The 25979-nt window shown below is 41.7% G+C and overlaps 1 protein-coding gene across 9 annotated transcripts in view; it reads right to left on the bottom strand.

The window, feature by feature from the left end:
- The window catches only part of ARHGAP8 (Rho GTPase activating protein 8), a 164347-nt gene that overhangs the window by 88611 nt on the left and 49757 nt on the right, over window positions 1-25979 (bottom strand). For 8 of the 9 annotated variants that reach the window (XR_009757607.1, XR_009757606.1, XM_061582386.1 and 5 more), the window contains 3 exons: window positions 23026-23099; window positions 10235-10312; window positions 2901-3029 (listed from right to left, as the gene is read on the bottom strand). Coding sequence is in view for 7 of the 9 variants with exons in the window: in XM_061582386.1 (XP_061438370.1) it covers window positions 2901-3029; window positions 10235-10312; window positions 23026-23099 (281 nt within the window). In the remaining 2 variants the exon portion in view is untranslated. The remainder of the gene's footprint in view (window positions 1-2900; window positions 3030-10234; window positions 10313-23025; window positions 23100-25979) is intronic. The other variant, XM_061582389.1, reaches the window with a different exon arrangement.

Here is a 25979-nt window from a genome sequence, read left to right as displayed (position 1 = left end):
TTTGCTCATTTGTGCTAAGCCATGGTTTGGTTTAGCATTACACGTGAATGAGATCAGGAGAACAATCTTGCTGGCATTTAGTCAGCCTGACTGACTCTTGGAATGTCAGGCTTTAGGTATCCATCTGTGTATCCCTGCATTCAGCAAGCCTTGCCTGGTAAAGCCTTGGTATAACCAGGGAATGCCTGTTCTTCCTGCTTCCTTCTGGATTCATCCCGACCATGAGGACTATTGTTCTCCCTCCCTTTGTTGAATTTTCAGACAGATCATAAGGAAGATAAGGAAGAGGTAACCTCCAGGCTGGATTACTGTAATGCACTCTGTGCGGGGCTGCCCTTGGGGTTGGTCTGGAAGTTGCAGCTGGTGCAAAATGCAGCAGTGAGACTGCTAACTGGGGCAGGGTATTGTCAACATGTCACCCCGCTGCTGAAAGAATTGCACTGGCTGCCCATTTGCTACCAGGCCAAGTTCAAGGTTCTAGTTTTGGTGTACAAAGCCCTATACAGCTTGGAACCAGGATACCTGAAGGACCGTCTTATCCCTTATATACCCAGACAATCACTACGCTCCACAGGTGAGGGCCTCCTGCAGATACTATCTTACCAGGAGGTTCGTTCTGCACAACATAGGAAATGGATCTTTAGTGTGGCAACACCTACCCTGTGGAATTCCCTCCCCTTAAATATTATACAGTCACCATCTCTGTTATATTTTTGGCGCCTATTGAAGACCTTCTTCTTTCAACAAGCCTTTTAAGTTGAGAATTGTCCCAGTCTGCGTCAGTGTTGGAATTGCTTTTTAATATGTTCTTACACCTTCTTTTTCGAAATGTTTTTAATCTTAGATGATGTTTTGAAAGCTTTTTTTTAAGAAACATTTTTAAAGATGTTTTGTTTTAAACTTTGTTTTTATGATGTTTTAAAGTTTTTCCTACTTCTGTTTGCTGCCCTGAGCTGCTACTGGGAGGAAGGGTGGGATATAAATCAAATAATAAATAAATAAATAAGTACACCACTGCAATATTTCACCCATCCTCCATATTCTTTCTGGGTTTTTTTTAGCTTCCACCACTTCCACTCTTCCTACCCCCCACCCCCATAATCTAAAGCATCACTGTCCAGCTGCTTTTTACTTGCAGTTCCCCATTCTTTCTCGTTTTCTCTCCCCTCCATATTGATCTCTGCCCCAACCTCCTTCTGGGACAAAACTTCAGTAATTTGCCCTTTTAAATTTTACTCAAACCTTGCAATTTGTCTTTAATTTTACTCTATCAGTAAACTCTCATTTTTTTCTGGAAAGGCTTTGACCTTGCCCCTTCCAGGTACCTTCTAAAGGTGCTCTGCTACCTAGACTAAAGATAAGCATGCTGTGTATTTGGTAAATGTTCTACGTTGCCTGGCCAGCTCTACTAGATTGACAGCAGACTGTCTTCTGGCAGAAGAGAACCAGGGGAAAAGGCTCTCCTAGCACTAGAGCTAAATTTTCCAGTCATTTGTGTCCCACAAGGGCGTATTCCCTTAGCACTGAAAAATAGGTTTCAGACATGTATAAAAGACGTGTGGTTTGCATCAGTGCATATGTAATAATGAAACCATAGTGATCGCCAGGAACGGAAGGAAAGGAAGATATTATTCTGGTTGCTGGAAGAGGGAAAATGAGTGAACAGGTGTCCATAAGGCTGGCACCTATCTCACATACCTGTTTATGGATAGTCTAACAATCCTGGTTAATAGCTTTTGATGCTCATGTCTTTCATTAATTTCTCTAGTTCTGCCTTTGCCAATCATCAGCCCCAGCCAGCCTTCAGGGCGTCTCAAGGGCACCATGTTGGGGAAGGCTGCCCTAGTTCCTTTAAAAGTTTGTTTTGTTCAAGTCAAAGCAATTTTGCATACTATTTTGTTTTTGGCAATTATATGGGAACACTTAACCCTGGTCATGCATCACATTTAAGATGTACATAAAATCTGTCAAGAGTGACAAATGATCAGGTGGGTTCTTTATCCCAACCTGTAACTAAACTGTAGCCAAAACTATTATTCCAGGAGCCAGAACATTTTTATCAAAGTTTATTTGGGGGAGAGTAAGCTACAGACACGGGCCTACAGATACACTTTTCAGGTCACTGTTTGTGACCACGAATCACATTTCAATCCAACAGACATTCTAGTTCTCTGTGCATTGCAGAAGAACCACAGGGGGAGGGGTTCTCTCACTTCATGCCAAGCAAGAAAGACAAACCCCATCCCTTCCTTGAATCCTTTGGCAGATGCAGAGGACTTGAGGCTAGGAAGGGATCAGCTTCTAATTTGTATTTATTTATTTAATTTAACAAAATGTATACACCACTTGAATGTAAAGACCTCTAAGCAGTTTACAGAAAACATTAAAATTATCAATAAAACAGCTGAAAATAAATAATTAAAATCATATTTAAAACAATTAAAACAGTTAACTAAAAAGATTAAAGCAGATCTGTGTGGCTGGAAAGGATTGCCTAAACAGAAAGCTTCTAAGCAGGCACTGAAAGGAATACAGCAAAAGTCCCTGCCTGATGTCAATAGGCAGGGAGTTCCAAAGAGTAAGTGCTGCCACACTAAAGGAACAATTTCTTACAAGTGCAGAACAAGTATTATGTGGCATCTGTAACAGGGCCTGTTCTGCAGAGCAAAGTGCTCAAGTGGGCACATATGGGGTAAGGCGGTCTTGCAAGTACATTTTGAAACACAAGTGTTTAGTTCTGCAATGTTTTTTTTTTTTGTGGACAGTAAAAATTATAGATGAATCAGAGCCACACTATGGAATGTTCACATTATGGAATGTCCAGAAAGTATGGATGGCAGATACTACAGATAAATCAGAACTACATGTTTATGATTGTTATGATTATTTTAAATACTCACTGGTAATTCCAATGATTTGATCATAGGTTGCAAAGGTCAATAAAGGCTCAGGGAGTTCTCTGAGTAAAGTCTTAAGGATGACTGCAGGAATATGGATATCTTCATATTCATCAAAATTAACAGATTTTCCTATGTAAAAAAATGTTGCCGAATGAACAATACATAGGCTACTACAAACTATTTACACTTCCCTAGTATTAGGGATGAAACCATAAACATCCATCTAAAACCATGGGCAGATGCAGCTCTGGCTTTTCCCAGCTTGTATGTATGCCCAAGCTTCACCCGTCTACATTTCATAAACTCAGCAGATACCTACAATTGCTGTGGCAATTTTCTTTGTCATAATAATGGAAAACAGCACTCAAGGCAAAATGACAAGATGATGCCTTACTGGGTAATTTTTAACTATCTGAAGTAACCTGAGGAGCACAGAAGGCAACATTAGTGTTTACGGAAAACCAGGCTATATTGCACTCAAACTTCGTTATTCATTATTGCTGCAATTTTTATAAGGTTCCTTGCATGACATCAGGCATTGAATAATTACTCAAACCATTTCAAATGGCTACTGTTATTTTGCAGGTTGTTGCTTATCTTAGTGTTAGGATGACAAGTTTTCATCAGTTTAACTAGTAGTTTAGTCAACTACAGCCTGGATCTATAGAACAGCTCTTCCCAAGTGCCCAAAGGGTCTTTGGGAGCAAAAGCAGCCCCCGTGTCACATGGTAAAGCACTTTAGAAACAGAAAACTTCCAAATGGGTTTGTGACATGGGATATACCTTTTGTCATTTAAAGGCAGGGGGAGTCAAAATATGGAAATGCCTTATAGCCAGACCATTGATCCATTTAGGACAATAATGTCTACTCCAGGGGTAGCCAGCATATTGTTTGAGTACATATTGTTGAGCCTGCTCCACGAGCTAGAGGAAGCCCCAGCTGACGAAGCATCAAGGCCCCAGCTGACAAAGCATCAAGGCGAGTTAAGCAGCAGAGCGAAAAGAGGGTAAGTAGCTCCCATTTATTCCATTATTTAAATTGAAGTAAAACAGCTCAGAGAAATAACTAATAAGGGCAGCCCAAGGTCACCCTGAGCTAGGAGCCAAATCCTGAAAGAACCTATATCTTAGGAGACAGATCCTAGGAGAAGGAAGCATATAGAAAGCTAGTTTTCAACACCACCCTAGCAGGAAAGCTTCAGGGGACACTGTAAACAAGGCTAAATTCCAGTCGGAGAGAAGGGGGAAAAGGAAACTCCACCGATACATACAGGGAGAGAGTCAGCTCAGTCCTTGCTAAAAAGGGCAGCTTCAGCCTTCCTGAAACACAACCACAAGCTCTGTTTCCCTAGGTTAAAGAAAGGTCAGGCTGTTCTAGGTGGGAAAACAACAAACACAAAAGACTTGCCTGGAAGGCGCAGCCCCTTGCTGAGATTAAAAGCAGCCAAAAGCTTAAACAGCCCCGCCCCTCGCTCAGGAAGGAAGCCTGAGAGAATACTAAAGAGTTAAGCCCCAGCTGATAGCCATCAGCCTCAAGTAACACATCACTGGCTGGCAGTAGTAGCTGGGAGGAAACAGCCACACATATAAAGTCAGAGCACCCTAGCGAGGGAGCCTGCTCCACGAACTAGAGGGAGCCCCAGCTGACAAAGCGTCAAGGCGAGTTAAGCAGCAGAGCGAGTTCGGCAGCAGGGCGAGGAGGCCAGGGCCCCCCACTCTGCCCGTCTGTTCCCTGACCTCAACTAAACCGCAGTCTCCAACCCATTGACGTAATAAACCTTAAACAAAACTATGCAGGTAAGAAGCCAGCAGGGGTGTGGGGGCTTTCCAGTGTTTTGCACCGCCTGCAGCATGTACGACTATCTGCCTGTTGGACAGAAGTCGTGGGTGTGCTCTCAGTGCAATGAGCTCCTGGCTCTCCGGGAACGACTTCATTTCCTTGAGGCCAAGGTGGTGGACCTGGAAAAGCTGAGAGAGGCAGAGAGGTGTGTGGAGGAGGCCTTCAGGGACGTTATAGCTGTGTTCCACTCCAACGATGATAGCTCTCCTGCTATCATGGACAACGATGGTCTCGGGGAAGGAGAGCATCCAGCTGAGGAAGAGGGAAACGATCCCTTAGAAGGGACCCATTCCTTGGGGGATGAGCAGCTATCCTCTCGTGCCAAGGATATATCTCCAGGGGCTGGAGGGATCCTTGTAGTGGGTGATTCGATCATTAGGAACATAGACAGTGGGGTATGTGATGGGCGTGTAGACCGCAAGGTGTTTTGCCTGCCTGGTGCAAAGGTTGCGGATATCGCCCGTCGTTTAGATAATTTGGTAGACAGTGCTGGGAAGGAGTCAGTGGTCGTGGTGCACGTTGGCACCAACGACATGGGGAAATGCAGCCGTGAGGTCCTGGAAGCAAAATTTAGGTTGCTAGGTAGGATGCTGAAAGCCAGGACCTCCAAGCTGGCTTTCTCTGAAATGCTACCGGTTCCACGCGCAGGACCAGCCAGACAGGCCCAGCTTCGCAGTCTCAATGCGTGGATGAGACGATGGTGTCGGGTGGAAGGGTTTGGATTTGTTAGGCACTGGGGAACATTTTGGGACAAGCCGGGCCTGTACAAAAGGGACGGGCTCCACTTGAACCAGAATGGAACCAGACTGCTGGCACTTAAAATTAAAAAGGTGGCAGAGCAGCTTTTAAACTGACTGAGGGGGGAAACCCGACAGGAGCTGAGAAAGGTCCGGTTCGGAATAAACCTCCCCCCTGGGATAAAAACCAAAGAAAGGATGAAATTTTAAAAGGGGTAGGCCTAGAAGTAGGCATTGTGAGAGCAGGGGCACAGGATATACATTCAGAAGAGCAAAATTACCACAGGCCTAACCACAAGTGCCAAAGACACTTGAAGAGAGACACTGCTTACAAGTGCCTGTACGCTAATGCTAGGAGCCTGCGAACCAAGATGGGAGAACTGGAGTGCTTGGTCTTAGAGGAGAGCATTGATATAGTGAGCATAACGGAGACCTGGTGGAATGGAGAAAACCAGTGGGATACGGTTATCCCTGGATATAAACTATATCGGAAGGACAGGGAAGGATGTATTGGTGGTGGAGTCGCTCTATACGTGAAAGAAGGCATTGAATCCAGCAAGCTCGAAACCCCAAAAGAGGCAGACTCCTCCACAGAATCGTTGTGGGTGGTGATACCATGCCCAGGAGGGACTTAATACTGGGAACGATCTATCGTCCCCCTGATCAAAATGCTCAGGGAGACCTTGAGATGAGATATGAAATTGAGGAAGCATCCAAACTAGGAAATGTGGTAGTAATGGGTGACTTCAACTACCTGGACATAGACTGGCTGCATATGTGTTCCAGTCATGACAAAGAAGCAAAGTTTCTAGATATTCTAAATGACTATTCCCTAGACCAGTTGGTCATGGAACCGACCAGAGGGATGGCAACCCTGGACTTAATCCTCAGTGGGGACCGGGACCTAGTGCGAGATGTAAGTGTTGTTGAACCGATTGGGAGCAGTGACCACAGTGCTATTAAATTAAACATACATGTAACTGGCCAATTGCCAAGAAAATCCAACACGGTCACATTTGACTTCAAAAGAGGAAACTTCACAAAAATGAGGGGATTGGTAAAAAGAAAGCTGAAAAACAAAGTCCAGAGGGTCACATCACTCAAAAATGCTTGGAAGTTGTTTAAAAACACTATATTAGAAGCTCAACTGGAGTGCATACCGCAGATCAGAAAAGGTACCGCCAGGGCCAAGAAGATGCCAGCATGATTAACGAGCAAAGTCAAGGAAGCTCTTAGAGGCAAAAAGTCTTCCTTCAAAAAATGGAAGTCTTGTCCAAATGAAGAAAATAAAAAAGAACACAAACTCTGGCAAAAGAAATGCAAGAAGACAATAAGGGATGCTAAAAAAGAATTTGAGGAGCACATTGCTAAGAACATAAAAACCAACAACAAAAAATTCTATAAATACATTCAAAGCAGGAGACCATCTAGGGAGACAATTGGACCCTTGGATGATAAGGGAGTCAAAGGTGTACTAAAGAACGATAAGGAGATTGCAGAGAAGCTAAATGAATTCTTTGCATCTGTCTTCACAGTGGAAGATATAGGGCAGATCCCTGAACCTGAACAAACATTTGCAGGAAGGGATTCTGAGGAACTGAGACAAATAGTAGTAACGAGAGAGGAAGTTCTAAGCTTAATGGACAATATAAAAACTGACAAATCACCGGGCCCGGATGGCATCCACCCGAGAGTTCTCAAAGAACTCAAAGGTGAAATTGCTGATCTGCTAACTAAAATATGTAACTTGTCCCTTGGGTCCTCCTCCGTGCCTGAGGACTGGAAAGTGGCAAATGTAACGCCAATCTTCAAAAAGGGATCCAGAGGGGATCCCGGAAATTACAGGCCAGTTAGCTTAACTTCTGTCCCTGGAAAACTGGTAGAAAGTATTATTAAAGCTAGATTAACTAAGCACATAAAAGAACAAGCCTTGCTGAAGCAGAGCCAGCATGGCTTCTGCAAGGGAAAGTCCTGTCTCAGTAACCTATTAGAATTCTTTGAGAGTGTCAACAAGCATATAGAGGTGATCCAGTGGACATAGTGTACTTAGACTTTCAAAAAGCGTTTGACAAGGTACGTCACCAAAGGCTTCTGAGGAAGCTTAGCAGTCATGGAATAAGAGGAGAGGTCCTCTTGTGGATAAGAAATTGGTTAAGAAGCAGAAAGCAGAGAGTAGGAATAAACGGACAGTTCTCCCAATGGAGGGCTGTAGAAAGTGGAGTCCCTCAAGGATCGGTATTGGGACCTGTACTTTTCAACTTGTTCATTAATGACCTAGAATTAGGAGTGAGCAGTGAAGTAGCCAAGTTTGCTGATGACACTAAATTGTTCAGGGTTGTTAAAACAAAAAGGGATTGCGAAGAGCTCCAAAAAGACCTCTCCAAACTGAGTGAATGGGCAGAAAAATGGCAAATGCAATTCAATATAAACAAGTGTAAAATTATGCATATTGGAGCAAAAAATCTTAATTTCACATATACGCTCATGGGGTCTGAACTGGCGGTGACCGACCAGGAGAGAGACCTCGGGGTTGTAGTGGACAGCACGATGAAAATGTCGACCCAGTGTGCGGCAGCTGTGAAAAAGGCAAATTCCATGCTAGTGATAATTAGGAAAGGTATTGAAAATAAAACAGCCGATATCATAATGCCATTGTATAAATCTATGGTGCGGCCGCATTTGGAATACTGTGTACAGTTCTGGTCGCCTCATCTCAAAAAGGATATTATAGAGTTGGAAAAGGTTCAGAAGAGGGCAACCAGAATGATCAAGGGGATGGTGCGACTCCCTTACGAGGAAAGGTTGCAGCATTTGGGGCTTTTTAGTTTAGAGAAAAGGCGGGTCAGAGGAGACATGATAGAAGTGTATAAAATTATGCATGGCATTGAGAAAGTGGATAGAGAAAAGTTCTTCTCCCTCTGTCATAATACTAGAACTCGTGGACATTCAAAGAAGCTGAATGTTGGAAGATTCAGGACAGACAAAAGGAAGTACTTCTTTACTCAGCGCATAGTTAAACTATGGAATTTGCTCCCACAAGATGCAGTAATGGCCACCAGCTTGGACGGCTTTAAAAGAAGATTAGACAAATTCATGGAGGCTACTAGCCATGATGGCTGTGCTCTGCCACCTTAGTCAGAGGCAGCATGCTTCTGAAAACCAGTTGCCAGAAGCCTCAGGAGGGGAGAGTGTTCTTGCACTCGGGTCCTGCTTGCGGGCTTCCCCCAGGCACCTGGTTGGCCACTGTGAGAACAGGATGCTGGACTAGATGGGCCACTGGCCTGATCCAGCAGGCTCTTCTTATGTTCTTATGTTCTTACACAACTCCCATCATCCCTGACCATTTGCCATGTTGGCTGAGAGTGATGGGTGTCAAGAAAGCCTGGTTTTTAAAATGGTTCTGAGGCAAAGAATTGTGGAGGGAACATCTTGCTCAAAGTGGAGCCTGTGAGAGGTATGACTTTGCAGTTTTCACAGCTGAAGCAGGTTAATTAGGCTGCAAGTGAGAACACCTGCTTATCAGTGGAGGCTGGTACTTCAAGGCTACAGGCATGGGAAGGTTTGGGGAGTACATGACAGTTAGGTGCAAAATCACCCCCCCTGATTGTCTAATTAATTCCTGGCTGTTGCTGGGCATTTCCCCATAAGTATAGGATTCAAACCTTAGCCTTTGCTCCCCTTGGTTCCATCATGCCTATTGGTTCCATCATGCCTACCTGTGTAGGGTTCTGTTTTCCATCTGCTATCTAGGCTATGCATCTCTGGAGAGATGTGGAACCATGAAGTTATTCTACCATTTACCTCTTTGTAAGCATAAAATAGGTTAGATAGTTTTGTTGTTTTGTCTGTGACTGTAACTCTCTGTATTTTACCTGGCCCTCCAGGGTGTGGGTTTTAAGGAACAATTTTGCTGCTACTTTTGTGCACTTACACTTTATTTAATAAAGGGGTGGTGGCAGTCTACCTATCTTGCAGGGTTGGTGTTGGTTTACACCTGTCTTGCCAAGATCAAACGCCCTGGATTTGGGAATTGAGTCCTGGGACTGAACCAGACAGCGGTTCATGACAATGGGAGCTATAGTCCAACATCTGGAGGGTGTAACATTGTCTACCCTGGTCTATTCTGACTGGGAATGGCTCTCTAAAGCCTCAAGCAAAGATCTTTCCTAGTCTTGCTACTTGGGATTCTCTTAAGTGATTCTAAGGCATGAGCCTAGGACCTCATGAGTACAAAGCATATGCTCTAGGAGTGGCTGCCCGAATCCCAATTAGTACACCTAAAGTAGTTCATTGGATTCTGTCCAAAAGTTTCAGTCGACTAATTGCCATGGATCAATTTTATTGGTAGTGCTAAAAATTAAGATTCCGCTTGCTTGCTTGCTTATTTATTTATTGTTTTGGCAGGTTACTGTAATTACGGAATAAAAAAAGGATGGCCTTTCCTCACAACACTGAGTGATAATTTACCATTAACTACACAAACATAATCTCAAACTTCTTTCAATATCCCCCAAGACATCCATATCAAGACTTTAGTAATATGTGCTTCTATTTAAATGTCATCAATTAAAAGGCAAATGATTAATCAACTAATAATTCTTTAATCAGTGAAGATAGCCTCACATAATATGCCATTTCAGGCTACAAACTGAGCTTATCAGTAACCAATAGTGTAATAAAGGTGGCAATATATGCTCACCCACATCAGCATTATTTAAAAAGTATTAATTTTTTATGATAGCAGAGTGACAACTTACCCTGATTATAAAGTTTCTGTATCTCTTTAATACTTTGCATGCTAGCTGACCGCCTAAACAGTCCTTCCACTTTGAGTCCTATAAGGGGGAAGGGAAGGGAAATCATTAATATGATTCCTCATAAAATTGCCATTCACCAATATCTTTGTGCTGATTGAGGTCTCAAATGGAAAGACTAACAATGTCTGAGTATTCCATATGCTCAAATATACAGGTACTGCACCCTAGTGGTATTCACATGAGCAGAAATGTATCTTTTTCAGCTGTTCTGCCCGATGGAAAGTGTCCCATTCCCATCCATTTTAATTCACTCATGCCAAGTATTGTAATATTGCTATGTTCCATTGTTTGCTTGACAATTTCTAACTTCCCTGGTTCATGCTTCTCACATTCCATGTTCCTATTGTGTACATTGTACAATTCCGGACTCTCTTTTCGCATCTGTGTGCAACAGTCTCCGGGCTTCATTTTGGCTTTGACCCAGCTGCGTCATTAGTCACAGCGCTACTCATACTTGTCCTTTGTTCTTCCCCAGTAGCTCGATGAGTGCCTTCTGACCTTGGGGTTCTCATCTTCCAGCATTATCTCATGTTGCATTTTGGATAGTCTATTCATAGAGTTTTCATGGTAAAAGATATTCAGAGGTGGTTTACCATTGCCTTCCTCTGAGTCTGGATGCATCCTAGTCTAGTGTCTCAGCTTTGACCATTCTGCCTTGGGTGACCCTGCTAGGAGTCTAGCCTCTTGGTCTAGACTTCTGAACGGCATTGGTCTCAGCTTTTTCGACATTCTCAAACTCCCTCAAAATGGACGGGAATTGGGCACTTTCAATCAGGCAACTACAAAATATTTTATGCAGGAAATGATGTTAAGAAGAAATGGGGTTGCTCTAATAGTGAGAAGTGATGTAGCAAAAGCAGTTAGAAGCTATAACACAAGGTCTGAATGAGTGATATCAATGAGACTTAACAAGAAACCTATCAACATAACCATCGTACAAGTCTATGCTCCAATGGCAAACACAGAAGAGGAGGAAATTGAGAGATTTTATGAAAAAGTACAGGAAGAAATATATCACACACCAAAATAGGATGCTCTGATAATCATGGGGGGCTGGAATGCAAAAGTAGGGAACACAGAAGAACTAGAAAGTGTGGGGAAATGGGTCTTAAGAGATAGAAATGAAGCAGGAGAAAGACTTATTGAATTCTGTGAAGTCAATAATTTGTTTCTTGCGAACACATTTTTTGAGCAACCGAAAAGATAACTATACACGTGGACATCACTGAATGGTCAATATAGGAATCAAATCGATTATATAATTGGAAGCAGAAGATGGAGAAACTCCATACTGGCTGCGAAAACAAGACCAGGAGCAAACCGCAGTACAGATCATGAACTGTTAATATCGAAAATCAGAGTAAAGCTAAAGAAGAACAATAAAGCAATCATAATGCCAAAATACAATCCAAATAACATCCCGAAAGAATATAAAGATCAAATAAGAAACAGATTTGAGGCTTTAAACCTAGCTAACAGAGAACCAGAAAAACTATGGAGTGAAGTCAGAGATATTATTAGGAAAGAATGCAAAAAGACAATACCTCTAATTAAAAAGAGAGAAAGACCTCAACAGATGACTGACAAAACTCTTAAAATGGTTAAAGAGAGAAGGAAAGCAAAAGCAAAAGGAGAGAGAAACACGGTTAGAACCTTAAATGCAATAATACAGCGACTAGTACGTAGGGACAAACAGAACTAGTACAAGAATTCTTGTACAGAAATAATAAATGGAAATGGAAATGGACAGCGTTCAAGTCGATTCCGACTTATGGCGACCCTATGAATAGGGTTTCCATGGTAAGCGGTATTCAGAGGGGGTTTACCATTGCCTTCCTCTGAGGCTGAGAGGCACTGACTGGCCCAAGGTCACCCAGTGAGCTTCATGGCTGTGTGGGGATTTGAACCCGGGTCTCTCAGGTTGCAGTCCAAAGGTAGAACAAGAGCCTTATTCCAAATGATTAAAGAAATCAAAGGGAAATTTAAACCAAGAGTAGGGATGTTGAATAATCAGCAGGGGAACACACTGGCTGACCAACATGAAATAAAAGGAAGATGGACGCAATACACTGAAGAATTACATAAAAGAGATGCAAGAATGACAGATTCATTCATGGGGGAATCGTATGAAGAAGAACCAGAAATTTTAGAATGTGAGGTGAAAGCTGCTCTTAAAATACTTGGTAGAAACAAATAACCAGGAATAGATGACATACCAATAGAGTTGCTACAAGTTACTGAGAAGCAATCTGCCCAAATTTTGACAAATTTGTCAACAAATATGGAAAAGAAAACAATGGCCCACAGACTGGAAGAGTTCAATATATATCCCAATTCCAAAGAAAGGGGATCCCAGGGAATGCAGTAATTATCCAACTATTGCCTTAATATCCCATCCAAGTAAAGTAATGCTCAAGATTCTACAACAAAGGCTCTTGCCATATAAGGAGCGAGAAGTGCCAGATATCCAAGCTGGATTTAGAAAGGGAAGAGGTACCAGAGATCATGTCGCAAATATATGTTGGATAATGGAACGGACTAAGGAATGTCAGAAGAAAATCACCATGTGTCTTATAGATTACAGCAAAGCCTTTCATTGTGTAGATCACGAAAAACTATGGAATGCTTTAAAAGAAATGAGGGTGCCACAGCATCTGATTGTCCTGATGCACAACCTATACTCTGGACAAGAGGCTACTGTAAGGACAGAATATGGAGAAACTGATTGGTTCCCCATCGGGAAGGGTGTGAGACAGGGGTGTATTTTATCACTGTATTTGTTTAATCAAAAATCAGAACATATATGGAAAACAGGTTTGGATCAAGATGAAGGAGGTATGAATATTGGAGGGAGAAATATCAATAATTTAAGATATGCAGACGATACCATAGTATTTGCAGAAACTGGTAATGATTTGAAATGAATGCTGATGAAAGTTAAAGAGGAAAGCACAAAAGTAGGACTACAGCTGAACGTCAAGACTAAAGTAATGACAACAGAACATTTATGTAGCTTTAAAGTTGACAATGAGGACATTGAACTAGTCAAGGATTATCAATACCTTGGCACAGTCATTAACCGCAATGGAAATAGTCAAGAAAGAAGAAGAAGTCTAGGACTGGGGAGGGCAGCTATGAGAGAACCAGAAAAGATATTCAAATGCGATGATGTATCACTGAACACTAAAGTCAGGATCATTCCTGGTATTCCCGATCTCTATGTGAAAGTTCGACGGTGAAAAACATGGATAAGAATCAATTCATTTGAAATGTGGTATTGGAGGAGAGTTTTGCGGATGCCATGGACTGCGAAAAAGACAAATAATTGGGTGTTAGAACAAATTAAACCAGAACTGTCACTGGAAGCTAAAATGATGAAACTGAGGTTATCATACGTTGGGCACATAATGAGAAGACATGATTCACTAGAAAACACAATAATGCTGGGAAAAACAGAAGGGAGTAGAGTAGTAAAAGAGGAAGGCCAAAACAAGAGATGGATTGATTCCATAAAGGAAGCCATAGACCTGAACTTACAAGATCTGAACAGGGTGGTTTACAACAGATGCTATTAGAGGTCGCTGATTCATAGGAATGCCATAAGTCATAATTGACTTGAAGGCACAGAACACACACAGCATTATAAAATTACTGAAATGTAGACTGGCTTTTTAAGGCTCTTCTAAAGGCCAAAAATAAGAAGCCATACATATTTCCCTAGGGATGTGGGGCTGCCACAGAAAAGGCCCTATCCCTGACACTCACTTTTCTGACAGCTCTCAATGGTAGATCAGACAGCAGGGCCTCAATACTAATCTTAGAACTTTGGCAGGTTCATACATGTGCATGTGGTTATTTAGATAGCCTGGCCCAAACTTTAGGGCTTTCAGAGGATAATACTGGCATCTTAAATTGAGCCTGGAATTGGATCAGATGTAACTGGGAAATGGCTGAATCAGAAGTCACTGTCTCCACATTGTTGGATCTCTGAGGGTGTTTAGGATACTGTAAATAGAGCGATTTACAGGTATCTGAACTGACCCATAAATGCATGAGTTCCTAGAGATTGACAGTCAGTTTTGATTATCATAAGAAGGTTCAATTCCATGAAGAAGCCACTCCCACAAGTAATCTATTCATGTGAGGAGTCTAACATTAGGACCATGAACTTAGCAATCTTCTGGCTGTTTTCCCATGAATTACAAAAGTAAAAATGAGAAGAGATTCTGTCACTTCAATACACAGATTATAAGTATGCTGCTTCCATATGTAATTTTTTTGTACAAATGAGCTGGCTTTCAGATTCTCTTGCTCAGGTTCCAGCCTTCTCTAGTTGCCAAACTATTTGGAAATTTAATAAAATGTGATCTATACCCATTCCAGCCCCATGTGACAGCTCTCATTCTCCATTCCCAATATCACTGTGGGCACAATAGTTCATCCTTATTTCCTATGGCTTAGAAGAAGTTACACTTTAGATAGATTTCCCAGCAGTTAATCCTTTGGTTCATGGGAGTTTATTTAACAGTTAATGCTCTCATCTGTTGAGGATCTCCTTGGGTAAAATGCTGCATAATAAATGTTTCCTTTTAACAGGCTTGGTTTTTGTTTTGTTTTTCCTGGTATGCTTTAGTTTAAAGTGACTTGCAGCAAGCCTTAATTGAATACATTAATCTGAATTACAGACAGCAGCTGTGCTTGTCTAGAACTATTGTTTGATACTCACATCTTTCTTATTCTAGCAATGCCATAACATCAAACCTTTGGTGGATAGGCTGCCTGCCATTCTTGAGGATAGTACAGTATTTAACTGCAGTGTGGAAGTATGAAATAATGGTATGACCTGTTTTTAATATCAGAGATCCCATTTATCAGACAACCTGACATGTAAGTAAGGTCCCTTGGGTTGCTGGGTTTTAAAAAAAAAAAGTACACAGGTTGCTTCAGTGGTTATCCATGCATGAGGAAACACACAAAAGACAGGAAGAATCAAATGATGTAAATAAAAAAGAGAAATATATCTCAAAGATGCTAGAAAAGGTGAATGTTTGTTTAAAACTAGCTTGATGTGTTTCGACTCAAGTGCCTTCTTCAAGGGCTTATCTGCAAAAAAAATAGAACACTTGCTAAGCTACACATTAAAACCCCTTTAAAATGCTTCTAAAATACAATTATTATAAAACCCCATTTTCATTTCAATTTAACAGAATTCTCTTTTTCGTTCAGATCTGTGCACGAGCCATTCTGGGTGTGGATTTGTGGATCAAGATCTGTGCCCAAATTCCTAGTTAGCCATTCAGAATAGCCTCAGGCAATTCACTCTTCTGCCCTAATGTTATATGTATTCCAAATCACTTTAGTAGAATCTACTTTCCAAAAAAGATGCCTACAAACACAGCCTAACAGTGCAATCCTATGCATGTCTACTCAGAAGTAAGTCCCACTGAGTTCAGTGGAACTTACTCACAGCTATGGAAACAATGCTAACTATGGAAAGCTCGCATAGAGTATACCAGATCCAAATCCTGTTCAGAAGCAAGGGCAGGTAAGCCGGCCCAAGCCTAGCAGGGGGAAAACAAGCCTTTAAAATAGGGTTTGGCTTACACCACTTGGTGTAAGTTCCACCAGGTTCCCAGGTTACATGACTGAGCTGAACACCATTAGGATCCAGTATAAGTCCCCCACCCTGCCTGGTCCCATGCCATGGAATGCCCCTTTTGGGAGGACTTAGACTGGGCCAGCCTGACATGGCTTTGGCTGAGCCAGGATGAGGGACTTATGCCAGTGAACTTCTGGCTGAGCCAGGGTTCAGCTGGCTGAGCCAGAGATCTGTCAGGTCCTGACTTGCTCATCCCAGCATATCTTGGGTTTGGATTGCCCACTAAGCGTGTAAGATAGCAGTCATAACTCATTATTTATTTATTTATTTATTTATTAAATTTATATACCGCCCGACTAGCAATAGCTCTCTGGGTGGTGAACATAAAATAGCATAAAAATACAATGAATAACAAAATAATACTAAAATACAATCATCAATCCAATACAATAAACATTTTAAAAAGTAAATCAGTGTAACTTAAAATGCTTCAGAGAATAGGAAGGTTTTGACCTGGCGCCGGAAGGAGAGCAGAGTCGGCGCCAGGCGTACTTCCTCGGGGAGACTGTTCCATAGTTCGGGGGCCACCACTGAGAAGGCCCTAGATCTTGTCATCACCCTCCGGGCCTCCCTGTGAGTTGGAACCCGGAGGAGGGCCTTCGTAGCAGAACGTAGTGCACGGGCCGGTTCATATCGAAAGAGGCGTTCCGCAAGGTATCGTGGTCCCGCACCGTATAAGGCTTTATAGGTTAATACCAACACTTTGAATCTAGCCCGGAAACATATTGGCAACCAGTGCAAGCTGGCCAGAACAGGTGTTATATGCTCGGACCGCTTGGTCCTTGTCAGCAATCTGGCCGCCGCATTTTGCACTAGTTGTAGCTTCCGAACTGTCTTCAAAGGTAGCCCTACGTAAAGCGCATTACAGTAGTCCAAACGTGAGGTTATCAGAGCATATACCACTGATGTAAGGTCCTCTTTACTCAAATAGGGACGTAGCTGGGCTACCAACCGAAGTTGGTAAAACGCATTCCTAACCACCGAGGCTACTTGAGCCTCAAGTGAGAGGGAAGAGTCTAAAAAGACTCCCAGACTATGAACCCGGTCCTTTAGGGGGAGTGTAACCCCATCCAGGACAGGGTATATATCCACCATCCGATCAGAGAACCCGTCCACCAACAGCATCTCAGTCTTGTCTGGATTGAGCTTCAGTTTGTTTTCATTCATGTATATATGGGCAGAATATTGACATAAGTCAAATAAATTTTAAAATGTACATTAAATACTTAAGAATGTAATTTCAAATGTTTTCCTCCCCTCCAAATCTTTGCCTCATAAAAGTAAAATAAATAAAGATGTACATGCAATCCAAATTCAGCCTACCACTGCAACTGGACTTGGAGCAGAGGAGCCTAGGCTTGAATACCCATTCTGGCAGAAAGCTCTGCTCAACCATTCTCTCTCAGCCTACTTAATAGGGGTGTTGTGAGGATAAAATAAAATAAGCCCATGTTTGTCACTATGAGAGTCTGTGATTGATACATAACTTCAGTTCCATTAAAAAAATAAAAATTATCTGAAACAAAGTTGTCAGTCAGCCTAACAAATGAGAACTCACTTCCTCCTGAATTATATTTCAATTTCTTGGTGGAGGAAGGCCAACAACATAATGGGAGCAATCTAATACCTGCTTCACATATATTGCTTTTCCTATACAGGCATATGTCAATTTAGGGAAAACCCACATTCACCTTTTGCCACCACACCAAAGAAGACTCGTCACATCACAAAGGAATGTTATATTTATTAAAATATAACAAATATTAAACTTCAGCCAATTACATCCAAATGTCCAAATTGAACTTACTTTGGGCAGTTGAGGATAAACCTGACTGAAAGGGAGTATTCCCTCCAGTCCCCTGAGCATGTCAGTCTCAAAGGACTGTGACTCCCCTGCCAAGGATGTGGGAAAACTTGTCCCTCCTTGCTAGGAGAGCCAAGTATGTGTTTCCAACCTCCGCAGCCTGGCCCTGCCGTACGGGTGTTCACCATTCTGCACAAGCTGGTCCCACAAGGACACGCCCAGATCCCCACCAGTCATTCAGCACTGGTAGTTCCCTAGGGAGTGCCCTTGAACAACATGCCTCCTTCTCCTACTTTGTCCCCACCTTCCTCACCTGCCCGAATTCCATGCCAGCCATTAGCTAGACATCCACACACCCCCCCAAAAGCCAATCGAATCAACCCAGCAGTACCAAAGGGATTCTGAAATCAAAATCCCTAAAAAAAAAATCCTACTCAGCCCCAACTGGCAACTAGCGAAGCCCATACTGACAAGGGGGGGGTGCCGCAAGGCAAAAAGAGGCAAGGTTTTGAGGCAGGAGTGGGCTTTTAAACCCACTCCTGCCTCACATCTCATTGGTCAGGAAACCCCAGCTGACCATCTTTGGAAACCACACATACACAAAAGGTTCCCGAGACTTTTAGAAGTCAGGTGGCGGCAAACACGCCCCAGCTTAAGGCGGGAACGCCATTCTTTTCTTTTTTGCCATGTCTACACAAATTATGTGAACCTATTCTAAGTTGCACCTGTAGCAGGACTTTGTTGACTGAGTTGCCAACAAATGTACTAAACAAACAAACAAATTCCAGTTTGTACATCTGAAATTCAGCAAATGACATTGCATGTGAATGTTGACAACCCCAGATGAATTTTGTGGCTATCCAAATACTTAAAAGAGGTACCAGTCAACACTGATAGTCACTTAACTTGTCGATGTATGTTCAACAAATAAAGACAAAAACCAGTAAATGCTAATATTCACAAAACTTGCCTCAGACTGTCAATATTCAGATATGAATGTTGATATTTGCCACATTTTGGACACTCATAACACAGAATGGTAAGGCTGCACCCTAATACACACAAGAGCTGGGTGGATCAGGCCAGTGGCCCATCTAGTCCAACATCCTGTTCTCACAGTGGCCAACCAGATGCCTATGGAAAGCCTGCAATCAGGACGTGAGTGCAACAGTACTCTCCTCTATGGCGGTTTCCAGCAACTGGTATTCAGAAGCATGCTGCCTTCACCAGAGAGGGAGGGGAACTGCTGGGCTGGCTGATTCTCTGGACTTCCACCTTGATAACAAAGGCAGGATTCATTAAGAGCTGGCACAAGGTTGAGTGAAACCACTGAGCTACTTGAAAGTTGTTATTTAACTTTTGTAAATTGTGTTTTGTAAATCGTATTACTTTATTGTTTTAGTGATGTATTCTTATATTGTATTTTGATATTTGTGTCTTCTGTAAGCCGCCTTGAGGGCCTTGGGCTGAAAGGCGGGGTATAATCATCATCATCATAAGAGGAAGAAGGCAGGGTACTCAAAAGTATAAATGGTAGCTAAGAAACAATGGCCATCCTGGCTCTGAGAAAGAAGGCCAAGGAGGAGACAAAGCCCTTCCTGAATAAGCAATGAGGATTACTGGGTGTGGTAAGCCCCCTCCTTTCTAAGGCAAATCTCATGGCTTGGTTGGAAGGACCAAGGGAAGGAAGAAAAGTACACTATGTACAGTACATAAGCAGAAACTAATCTGATTCCTAATGAATGCAGAGTAACCCATCAATATTGTGCTTAATCAGCAATATGCACATGAAAAACTCATGCACTTATTTTAAAATATTGCATTGATAAACTAGCCGCTAACTATAACCCTAAACCAGAAAGGCAAGAATGTACATGTGAATGTTTTACTTAGTGCAGGGGGAGGGGGGGCTGGTGCCACCCATTTCTATTTTGGAAGCAGAGTTCCTAATTGATTTTTACTGGAAGTTCTACTTCATAATCAATGGAACAATTTAATCCAAGAAGTGAAGAGAGCTTCACTTGCCATTTTCTGACCTTAAAAGCAAAAAGTCACCATGCTGTATGCATAAAAGTGTAATAAAAATATTCAGTCTATTGTAAACAGAGGTCCTTTATTCAAGGAAGCACTGAAGCTAGATGCTTAAAATACGTATGTATTTTGGCTCTTTCAAATTGAATTCTCCCTTCATTTTACCTTGTACCAGATCATGAAGTTTCTGAGAGCCGTTTTTTTTTACCCCTTCCATGTGGTTCTATGATCTAATCCGCTCAATTCCCACAGCATTTCCTAGCTGCTTTTTGGCATGCAGTCTTATTGCTGGAATTCCCTCCCTGCCCCAAATATTCATCACCTTGAAAAACATAAAATGCAACCATTTATGACCTGCAGTGTTCTTGCACTTTATGCTGTGTTTAGTCTGCTAGTTGTTAATGTTTTTTAATATTTTGAAAACCTTCTCCTTCTTGGAGAGGAAGAGTGGGGTATTAATTTTTGTTGGTGATATAAAGTTATACTCAGAATAGACCCATTGATTTCAATGGGTTTACTCTGAGTGTAACTTAGTTGGAGAACAATATGGATATCTGTATGAATGAATGAATAAATAAATAAAACAAAAAAACGTATTTTCAGATGTTGGTTTGCACCTTCCTCTCCCATTTTCAGTCTCCATAACTGATGCTTTGTACTCATCAACAGGAAGAAGTAGATGTTACACAATGCCATTTTTGGCAACAGTTCCCTTTTCTTCACTCATCTGATTCCACCCTTAGACTATAAGCCTGTGAGAAAGGACTCCATTTACTTTATTTTTCTATGCACTGTTCAAAGGTGATTAGCAGCCACCCCTGATCTTTCAGGGGCAATACAAATGTTCAAAGCAGTCTCAGTCTTGCATAGAACTGTACCCTCTCAGAAGACACACGCAGGGCCACTTGAAAGCAACACTATCACATCTGGCCAGGCACAGCTAACAGATCAGAGAGTAGGCATCTAGTCCAGACTTCTTTCTAACATGCTAATACGTGTGTTCAAATGTGTGATACTTCACACACCTTCTGATGGAGCACAGTCCTATAAAGAGTGGGCCAATATTTTTGGCTCAGTCATATTTGGGAGGGGGAGGCAGGACAAAAAGGGCAAAACAAAATCACCCTGAAAGTTGGATTTCAGTGGGTAAAATTTCTATGAAATTTTGCGGGTGGGATTGGAGAGTTTGGTGCTTATATCACCATGTCCTCCCCATGGTGTTCCAGGAAGTGAGCTGACCAGGACTGCTGCCTCCAAAGTGCTCATCACTGTCAATTCCAGCACTCTAAAAACAGCCTCCTTGGCCAGCTCACATCTTGGGATACCATGGGAGGACATCATAAGAACATAAGAAGAGCCTGCTGGATCAGGCCAGTGGCCCATCTAGTCCAGCATCCTGTTCTCACAGTGGCCAACCAGGTGCCTGGGGGAAGCCCGCAAGCAGGACCCGAGTGCAAGAACACTCTCTCCTCCTGAGGCTTCCGGCAACTGGTTTTCAGAAGCATGGCCTCTGACTAGGGTGGCAGAGCACAGCCATCATGGCTAGTAGCCATTGATAGCCCTGTCCTCCATGAATTTGTCTAATCTTCTTTTAAAGCCGTCCAAGCTGGTGGCCATTACTGCATCTTGTGGGAGCAAATTCCATAGTTTAACTATGCGCTGAGTAAAGAAGTACTTCCTTTTGTCTGTCCTGAATCTTCCAACATTCAGCTTCTTTGAATGTCCATGCGTTCTAGTATTATGAGAGAGGGAGAAGAACTTTTCTCTATCCACTTTCTCAATGCCATGCATAATTTTATACACTTCTATCATGTCTCCTCTGACCCGCCTTTTCTCTAAACTAAAAAGCCCCAAATGCTGCAACCTTTCCTCGTAAGGGAGTCGCTCCATCCCCTTGATCATTCTGGTTGCCCTCTTCTGAACCTTTTCCAACTCTATAATATCCTTTTTGAGATGAGGCGACCAGAACTGTACACAGTATTCCAAATGCGGCCGCACCATAGATTTATACAATGGCATTATGATATCGGCTGTTTTATTTTCAATACCTTTCCTAATTATCGCTAGCATGGAATTTGCCTTTTTCACAGCTGCCGCACACTGGGTCGACATTTTCATTGTGCTGTCCACTACAACCCCGAGGTCTCTCTCCTGGTCGGTCACCGCCAGTTCAGACCCCATGAGCGTATATGTGAAATTAAGATTTTTTGCTCCAATATGCATAATTTTACACTTGTTTATATTGAGTTGCATTTGCCATTTTTCTGCCCATTCACTCAGTTTGGAGAGGTCTTTTTGGAGCTCTTCGCAATCCCTTTTTGTTTTAACAACCCTGAACAATTTAGTGTCATCAGCAAACTTGGCCACTTCACTGCTCACTCCTAATTCTAGGTCATTAATGAACAAGTTGAAAAGTACAGGTCCCAATACCGATTCTTGAGGGACTCCACTTTCTACAGCCCTCCATTGGGAGAACTGTCCGTTTATTCCTACTCTCTGCTTTCTGCTTCATGACACAATGTTCTCCTATGGGTATTCCAGGGAATCAGGAATCTTGCTGCTGGAGTCAGAACCTGCAGAGTTCATTGCATTGCTGTGGTTGCCAAAAGAATGTTTTTTAAAGGTTTAAATTGAAGAATAAAAACCATCTGCCACTTCTTACAGTTATTATGTAAGATAAGCACCAAATCCCCCAACTTACCAACAACATTTCTTAGAAATTCTCCCCATCACCATAAGAACAGCAGAAAAGGCAAGGTCATTTTTGACACAGCACTAGACCCATATAGAACTGGTTCCAAATGTTTGCCATGGATCACAGAAAGCCTAACACTCCAAAGCTGCTGGTATTAATCCTGCATGCTCCTCAAAAGGTATGAGGAACCTATTAAACTCTTCATTGCACTTCCTTCAACTATCGCTAGAGTCTCTTCCCTCTCTTATCACCCATTGTATCCTTTCTTTGACCCCTGCTCTTTATGAGTAGCAGAACAGGCAAAACAGTACAGCTAAGTAAGGACAAGCCTTTTTCAGAGAGTGTTGTGGGAAGTGTTGCTGCTAATCCCATGCTCCGGGTAAGCCTAGGCAGCTATCTACAGTTACCTGGTAAGGAAAGGCAGGTCCTCTGCTTATGGACCATTGCAGTCACTGGTTTCATAATTGTACCCAAACATGCAAACTAAAACTGTAATTTCACATGAAAAATTATTTTTGTCTAAAACGAAAGTAAATTCTTACCTTTTCTTTTCAAATAAACTACTGTGTGCTTCATTACTGGTGGGATTAATTCACCTTTGTTTTTAGCTTTGAGGCTATTTGGAGAAAGAATAACAGATTTTAACAAGAATAGGGATAGCACATTATACAATTTTCTTCTAGGGCCAGCTCATATTTGAACATACATCAACTCCTGCAGCATTGTGTCCAATATAAATGAGCCATTACAAATAAATCACAAATGAACGAAAGTTTACAGCACTTCCAAGAACCATGCTTTTCAGTGGAATCTGTTCCCGTGTGCAACTGTGATTGAACAAGTGGTGAGTAATCAAATTGTAACCCACCTCATTGAACTGTACCTGATCCCATATGTTGTATCCAGATACCACATCTCTGTTGTGAACTAATCCTATATTCTATAGAGGCCCATATTTTGCCAAGAAAGCAAATCTTTACCCCAATGAGTGTGATCCTGAAGTTTGCATTGCCTAACAACTGCAAACGTCTTCCTACCATCCTGTGGTACAAAAGTGAATAGGAAGGGAAAAGCTTAATCCAAGTAGTCACATGTCTGCAGAAACACTGCAGTTGCCTTAAATGGAGGCAGATGTCAGTTCTGATCTTCCTCCTCCCATTAGTGATTTATTTCTGCAAGACTGAATCTGTCTCCTGGCTCATTCAGTTTGGCCTCATAAATGTTATCATAGTAAAAATACTTTTGGTTCTCTATAAGAATGATTTTTGAACCATGTTGGGGTTCCTTGGAAGCTTATGGAAGGTTCCTTAATAGGAAGATCAGTAATGATCTTGTAATGTATAACCACAAGAGAGTGCCGAGTTTGTTCAAAGTCACACATCCAGTTCCGGGCCACAAAGTGAGTGTGTGACATATAGCATACCACAAAAACCTCTGGTAGATGCTCAGGAGCTTCTCAGAAGGTAGGCCCATGTGGAAAGGATTTCCTGAGGACAAAATTTTGAAGCTGCATGCACTATAACCGCGAGTCTGTACCTCTTCACTATCAAATGCTGCATTTAAATTATGAAATGATCATGCTAGCAATTTTAGGTGGATTTTATTCCTTTACCTTGGCAATCCATGCCAGGGCTCCTGTTAGTAACTATGTGCGATATGGAACTTGGCCTATATCATGAGCTGATGGGTGTTAGGGTTAGAGTCAGGAAAAGGAAGGGTTAAGACTTCTGCATGACAGGATGCTCAGGTTGATGTACTTTTTATCATCTGTCTCCCTTAAAGCCACAATGAATGTATAATTACAAGGAGACTGTATTTTATATTTTTCCGAAACGCTTGCAAAGTCAAACATTAAACCTATTCATATATAATAATTTCTCATTAGATTCTATTTCTACTTTCATCACTTTTGGAAGTATTGCAAATTTGGTTGCTATTTTAAAGCCTTGTATCGCACATCCAAAAAGAAAAAAAAATGGATACTATACATTCATAGACTTGGAAGGGGCACTGTGGATACTCACATGAGCATCATAATATGCAAACCCTTCATTCTGTCAGTATAGCACAATATCCTGTAGCCTTCCTTCGCTTCCCTTCACCTACTTTGCTATTGTGGCATTACTATAACAATGCCAGCAAGAATTTCCAGAGAAGTAGTCAAATTATTCTGTTGCAGCAAAAACAACAAAGAGTCTTGAGGCATTTTACAAACTAACACACTTTGCTATGGCATAAACATTTGTGGATTAGAGTCCACTACATCAGATTTATGAAGCGTAATCACCAGCACACATCAAGGTGGATTGCTCACAAAGGCCTCTTTGGACCATGCTACATCACTTTTATCATCAGCTTCTAGGGGGCTGTATTTGCCTAGAAAGCATGGAGTGGGTGGGATGTTGGGCTCTTTCTTTTTGTAGCAACAATTAATATGATAAATATTCCTAATTTTATTTTTAAATGTTTTTGGCAGTAATTTATATGAATTACTTGTTCACCCTGGTTCTCTGAATAGTTAGAAATAGGTGTTAGTGAGAGCACCCTTAAGCCTGCTAGATGGGGTACGTTTTTCTCATTCTCTGGGTAGGCTTTTAGCCCCTAAGTATTTGGGATGTACAGATGATGAAAGCTTGCTTTGGTTTATAGCGTTTCATTGTACTCTACTGTATATTTTATTTTAATATGTTGTTCACCACTTTGGGAGCCCTTGAGCCAAAAAGTGGTTTATAATACACTGTAATAAATTAATCATCATCATCCCCAGTTGTAGGTATATATACACATGGGGAGGTGACTATAGGCAGTGGGGTTAGAGGGGATTAGGAAAGCAAAAAAGTGTAGATAGTGACAATTCAATTAGAGCTAGAACGCATCTAAAATAGAGTGACCCTTTACATCAGCAGTAATAAAAATCAGCTTTTCAATGCTGGGTTAATTAACATCTGTAATGGGAAAGGAAACCATTGACTCAATTTGGATCCAAATGAATAGAGTTGAACTTCTTGAGCAAAGAAATGTCAAAGAGAGGCAGCAGAATGAAACTGCTAAATGACAAATCAACAAGAGGTTCATTGTTACCATTATCTGAAATGTTTCATCATCTGAAATGGATATGAATTGGACCCTTTGATGTCTTTAGGATATGGCATACATCATCAAAGCCAGGCACCCAATCCAAAATCAGTCTGAAATCCAGTTATGCCAGATTAGATTTAAAGTCAATCAGGTTTGGTCCACATATAATTAACAAAATGTATTTCTCATTCTGTAGATTACATTATATAGATTACTGAATAATTCCATTCACTGTGTAATAATTTCATAATACTTAAGTCTCATCACATCCTATATCAGTGACAGGCAAAAAAAAAATTGCAGATAGCAAGGGTCACACTTAAAATATTTGTCCATGACTGCATGCAGAATCAGTGACTGGTACAAGAACAGATTGCCTTATTCTGCCTTTCAGTAGTCTCAATAGTAAGTCTGTCTC

This window comes from Rhineura floridana, chromosome 8 (genome assembly GCF_030035675.1).
Source record: "Rhineura floridana isolate rRhiFlo1 chromosome 8, rRhiFlo1.hap2, whole genome shotgun sequence".
NCBI lineage: Eukaryota > Metazoa > Chordata > Lepidosauria > Squamata > Rhineuridae > Rhineura > Rhineura floridana.
Note: the sequence above shows the minus strand (reverse complement) of the source record. Positions and strands in the feature narration are given on the sequence as shown.